This window comes from Papaver somniferum, chromosome 7, assembly GCF_003573695.1.
Source record: "Papaver somniferum cultivar HN1 chromosome 7, ASM357369v1, whole genome shotgun sequence".
NCBI classification, from domain to species: Eukaryota; Viridiplantae; Streptophyta; class Magnoliopsida; order Ranunculales; family Papaveraceae; genus Papaver; species Papaver somniferum.
Window position 1 is genome coordinate 251,953,627 of NC_039364.1, and position 6,026 is coordinate 251,959,652.

Here is a 6,026-nt window from a genome sequence, read left to right on the forward strand (position 1 = left end):
ATACTCACATCAAGATTCCTACAATGACAGGATTCCATATCAAGATTTAACTAGTACTTGCATTACCTAGTTTGTGACATTCGAGAAAAGGATACTCAAATCAAAAATTCCTACAATGACAAGTTCAACTCGTACTTGCATGATAGTGAGCAGGGGTCGTAGGGCACCGAAATGGGGCAGATTAGTTCATGTGAGAGACCCACCATGATTTTGGGCCGAAAAATTTGAACGCCGCCCTTTTTAGAAGGCCCAACAACATTCTTTCATTAGCAATATCTTTAGAGTTTTTTCATGAACAATAATATCTTTATGGTGGGTTTGGATGTAGAATTTTAAAGGTGGGATTTATGGGTTCATGGGATTTGGTGGAATTATGTTTACTTCAGAATGTTTGGTTGTCCAAATTCCTGGAATCACGTTTCCCACGGGAATCAGTTTTCCAGCAAATCCTCCATATGGAGTCCAACCCCTCCCCCTAAGATTTACTAGGAAACTTATCAAGGGATTTATGAACCCACTTTTTTTAACTTTTTTTTTATAGGAGCAAGGGCTAATGGAATGAGTGTTTTTAACACTCATTCACTCCAAAACGAGTGAGAAACTAGCTGAAAGAGTGAATACCTGACCGTGGGAGAGCAAATTTGTAGACTGAGAGGCAGAAAGTTTGCCGCTTGGGAGAATTTTTCTCTTCAAACTGCTGAAATTCTGCCTCCCAAGTATTTTTTTAATAAAACTCTAGTGGGGCCCGCGTAAAGAGTTTAAATCAAATAAAAAAAAATTAGTAAAACTCTTTAAGCGGCACAAAATCAGCCGTTTTCATGAGTTTTCTTTGAGCCGCAGAAATTTAGCCTCCTAGTGAAGACTTTCGCACTCTCATTCACCTTAATGAGTGTATGAGTGATTTTGGGTGAATGGGCGAGAGTTCTCATCCCACAGTACCACCTAATTTGATTTATTTTGATCAAACTCTTTCAAATCCAATGAGGTCTCTCACTCCTTAGCCCTTACTCTAAGAAAAAGAAGCTAAAGCTTCTAACTGATACATAATACCAAGCAAAATACCAGGCTAAAGCTTCTACTGATACCAAACAGTATATGGACTTTAAAACAAGATAATTCTATGTATACTGGGAAGTTTAAATGAGTTACCAAACACATAATGGATTTACATAAATACCAGAATTTGTAATCCCATGGGATTATAAATCCTCAAAATCGTGAATTCTGCAAACAAACACACCAGAAATCTTGCAGCTGGAAAAATGATATTTGGCCAGCAAAAAGTCCATAATACTCACAAGAGATCCGGTCCATCGGAGTGTGGTCTAGTGGCCTCACACACCAAGGTACTATATGATGTCATCCTTGCGGGTGGGCAGGCATAATTCTGCCATTAGATTTTACAGGCAAAACAGCCAACTCCTCAGCATTTATCACAGTCCACAGAAGTAATACAAACAAATCTGCAAGTGACAGCATTAGTTCGGAATAACAAAAAGAACTCAACCTAGGTGGAGAATCTCATACTCTTAGTAGTAGATCCCGTAGATGAACATTGCCCTCCCTCCCTATCAGGAGGATATACTGATGTATTCATCAATCGTATGGTTATGCTGGGTTAACTATATTCTGGACATAAAGAGTACATAATGACATAGTGACCTGCAGGCTGCATCTTTAAGACAGATCACTGCTATTTTGTATGGTGACCTTTTCAAGCATGGACAAAAGGTTTTTAAACAACTACAGAAAATTTTAAATTAGTACTGAAAACCAAAAACACACTAGTCTTAAGAAAATAAATATAAGCACAACTAATATCTGTGTAAGCACATCGTCTGAGTAATTTGTAAAGTTGGAATAAGATGGAGTTAGAAAGATAACCAAATTTCCAACAATGCGCACAATTAAGATCGGATATTAGGTGCAATAACTGTATGCACACCCAGTAAAGTGCATCTAAAGAGTCCACAAAGTTCTTTGTCTCAAGAGGTGCTCTCTAGATTACTGAAAGCTTAGACCAAAGCGATCAGCCACACTCTTAACTTCTTGGGCATACTGGTTTCTCCTTATCAACTAAAAAAACTTCAAATGTATTATGAATGCATGAAATAGACTTCTAGAATATTCAAACTACTTCCTTTATCATCAAGAACATGCATCATTTGAGCTTCAAAAATTCCTTGTTTATAAACAATAAATATTAAAACCCCTAATTGTGGAGCATGAGAGCTCAGACGAGTAACTTGGTGGTCACAGTGTAATCCAAAATAAGAACAATAGTGTGAAGCATCTAGAGTCAATCTTTTAAGCCCTAAGAATTTTCCTCCCCCTTCTAAAAATATTGAAAGAGTGGTAAAGTATTTCACAAAGTAGAAAATCAGTGAAGATGACTCTCAAGTAAAGTGGTAAAGTCGGTGTTATACCAACTTTGAAACTTGTTTAGTCTGTGATTTTTACTAACTGACCAAAAAAAACTAAGGGAGTAGAAAATCTGTATGCTCAAAACCTGTATAAAGTGGCAGCTAATTTTCCATCAGTAAGGTGCACTTCAATGTTGACTTAGTATTAAGGTTTATCAAACTCTTTATAAATAACAGGATTACAAGAAAGAAGCAATAAACTTTTAGGTAGATAACATACCTTTTGCATGTTGCAGCTGTTAGATACAAATTGGATAGATCACTCATCAACCGCTTGGGAAAATAAGAAAGATTATTACATTTCCAACATTCAGAAAAGCTAACTGACTAAAATTGGTTTGGAAGGCAAATGGCTTACACTATCTGGAGACCAATACAATATCATTAAGCGTCACCTCATACCATGACAATGGAGTGTACTGTCGGTTAAACTTCAACATAGAAGTCACTAACAAGCTGGTTAGGACAAGATTAGGAAATTGATGTAATCCTAAGGGAATTAGAAGTCATCTAGTTCTAAGAAAAGGAAAGACATGTAATAAGGTAATAGGACTAGGAAAAGGAATTCATAGTTCTATATATATATGATCACCAAAGTTGTGGTTGATCATATGAGCAAGATTAGAGCATGTGTTTAGTTTTGAGAGATTTTCTAAACATCAATAAAGGGAGTTGTCTTTATATAAGCTAAGTTTCATCTTGCAGTTGCTATTATATACATCTTCGTGATGTTATAGAAACAATAACATAATAAAAGAAACTAGTCAATCACATCCCTAGCAAGAAGGTGCGGTGATAAAATCTTACTAATCTCCTAATCAACTGGAACTTCAACCTCCATTTTCAAGCCAGAGCTAGAAAGAATCTTCACAAAATCCTCCAAAACAAATACAGAATCCTCTGTATAGCCAGCTTCCTTGAGAAGCTGGGTCAGAACTTGCTGTCTTTGTTGCTCAGAGATGTATGTTCCAGTCAAATCACGCAATATATTCATTATATCATTGAAAGTAACTTTTCCATTACAATTCAAATCATAAATCTTGAAAATGAACTCAATTTTATGTTCCTGAGTAGAACCAGAACTAAAAGTTGATAAGAAAGATACAAATTCTTTAAAATTTAAACCATTTATTATCTTTAACAATCTCTGAGAAAGAGGATTAACAGCAAATTCAGGTATAGATAAGAACTCATCAGAAGAAATGAATCCTCTACCACTTCGATCTAATTGACAGAATCTTTGGTATAACGAAACGATCTCTTGTTGTGAAAATGTATTGTTACAGTGTTGTTGAACTTCTTCAATGTCGTATTGTGTTAACATTGATAAAGTATTTCCCATGTTTATCCAGGAATTCGAATGATGGTTTATGTTACTACAGGTGAAAGCCTTATTTTTGGAAGTTTAATGGTGCGGAATTTTTAAAATCCTAGATCAAAAGTTTGCAGTTTCATTGTCTCTCTCTATGGGATCTGTAGAATTACCCTTTAGGTGTCTATATCTTCAGATTTATTTTTTATTTATTTTTATTTTTTTTGTAATTCAATTTTTATTAATGGAAAATATGGTTGCATGACCATTGGATCTCAAGTACATCAAATTCAAAAAGTAACAAGAAACAACACGATTGTAGCGGTACATGATTGAAAAAGAGAAGGTATTCCAAATACTGACCTAATACAAGAATGCAAGAACCAATTGAATAGGAGAGAAGGTGGTCTTTATAATATTTATGGACCATTTGATAAATCGTCTTCCTAATGAAATAATGCTCCAATGGTATATGAGTAATCTGCAAATTTGTTAACCGGAGAATTGAGAGTAACCTAAATCCGGCGATGCACTTGAATAAATATATAATCAAAATCAATTAACCATTAAAATAAAAGAGTATCACCATAAAGGTGAAGGCAGGAATCACCATGAAGGTGAAGAAAAGAAGCCGACAAACAAAGCAAAATTACAACCCTAATAGAAATTTTTTGTTATTCTATTACTAAAACACAAAAAACTAAGATCCTTGCTCAGATCTAACCCCAAAATGGACTAGATCTGAGCCAGAAAATGAAGTTGGAGTTTTTTTTTTCCACGGAGAAGTGGAGAGAGAGGGGAGATGTATCTTCAGATTCAGATGAGTGGCATGAATTGTATAACAAGGCACCCGGTTCTCTACATAACACGTCTTATTAGGCCTATTCCTATGCACATGCCAAAAAAGAAAAACTGTTTGGCATACCAGGTGGCATGGAAAACGAGTTGTGCCACTATGGGAAAACCACGTGTTGATGGTGGATTTTCAGCAAGGGCTAAAATCATAAAATCATGATACTGCATGTTTCTGACTCGGCTTCAGTTATGTATGTGACGATTCATACTTTATGATCCGTGAACCGTTTCACGATCTCTGACTGAGCGAACATTCCTCTCAGAGCTATGATGAATGTGTTTCTCGAAAGGCCTCCCATCTGAGCGTTCGATGCTTCACACATTTCATCATCACCTCTACGTAGAATCAAGATGATTAGGCGGCTCCTAGACATAATGTTTGTTAGAGAACTTAACGCCTTCAGGACGTCACATTGCTCATTGTTCCCTGACTACGTAGAGAGACTGTGTATAGAATCTCTTAATGATTGCACGGTTCCTAGACATAATGTTTGTTAGAGAGCTTAACGCCTTCAGGACGTCATACTGCTCGTTGTTCCCTGACTATACACCCCTCAGAACGAATATGATGCTTCAACTATCTCATATCTCGATTCTGCAAATAGATTCATCCTAGCGTGTCATTCACCAACTGAACTCCTAGAAAATAATATATTATATCTTATTACTCCGTTTCATGGATGATACCTAGCTGGATTCCATGGATTAGTAATAGATAACCATTTTATCTCATTACTCTGTTCCATGGCTGATCCCCAACTGGATTCCATGGATTAGTAATAAATAACCATTTTATCTTATTATTATGTTCCCTGAATCCCCAGCTGGAGTTCATGGATTAGTAATTGATAATCAACTCATTTTCTTCTCCATTTCATGAATCATTCTCAACTGAATTTCATGAATTAGTAATAAATATTCAACAATCGGGTGTCCGGACCATCACCGAGTAAGCCCCGAGGAAATGGTGCAAGTGTACTTGACAATAATGCACGAACGAGCACCCGAACGCACGAACGAGCATTCGAAAATATGCGAGGAACTTATGAAGGAAAATAATATTAAATAAGATAAACAAGAGGCGTGGGACCGGGCCCACCGGACGGCCGGTCATGCCGCCATGGCAGGTCCCCCCTCTTCCGTTATTTTATTTTTATTTTAACTTATTATTTCCTTCATCTTATGAAGACTCCTTCATTTAAGCAAACTCTCTCGTTTAAGCGAAACTCTTAGTTTCTCCATACTTTCATCAAACAAAAATAGGGAAAGGTGTCACGGGACCGGGCCACCTAGTCGGCCAGCCATGCCCTAGCCGTGGCCGATCCCACACCTTACAATCCCTCATTTTTTCAGATTATTATTTCCTTCATCTCATGGAACTCCATCATTTGAGCGAAAACCCTAGTTTTTCAATATTTTCTCAAATATTGCTCAAA

At 36.6% G+C, this 6,026-nt stretch overlaps 1 protein-coding gene across 1 annotated transcript; it reads right to left on the minus strand.

Moving 5' to 3' along the window:
* Positions 1–3,192: 3,192 nt before the first annotated feature.
* LOC113293630 (calcineurin subunit B-like) lies at positions 3,193–3,878 on the minus strand. Its single transcript, XM_026542207.1, has one exon. It carries the CDS (start codon positions 3,763–3,765, stop codon positions 3,238–3,240), a length of 528 nt encoding a protein of 175 aa, XP_026397992.1. The 5' UTR covers positions 3,766–3,878; the 3' UTR covers positions 3,193–3,237.
* Between the last annotated feature and the right edge of the window lie 2,148 nt (positions 3,879–6,026).

What these genes read in the sequence shown, in the direction of transcription:
- LOC113293630 (XM_026542207.1), bottom strand. Translation starts at nt 3,765, where the DNA reads ATGGGAAATACTTTATCAATGTTAACACAATACGACATTGAAGAAGTT.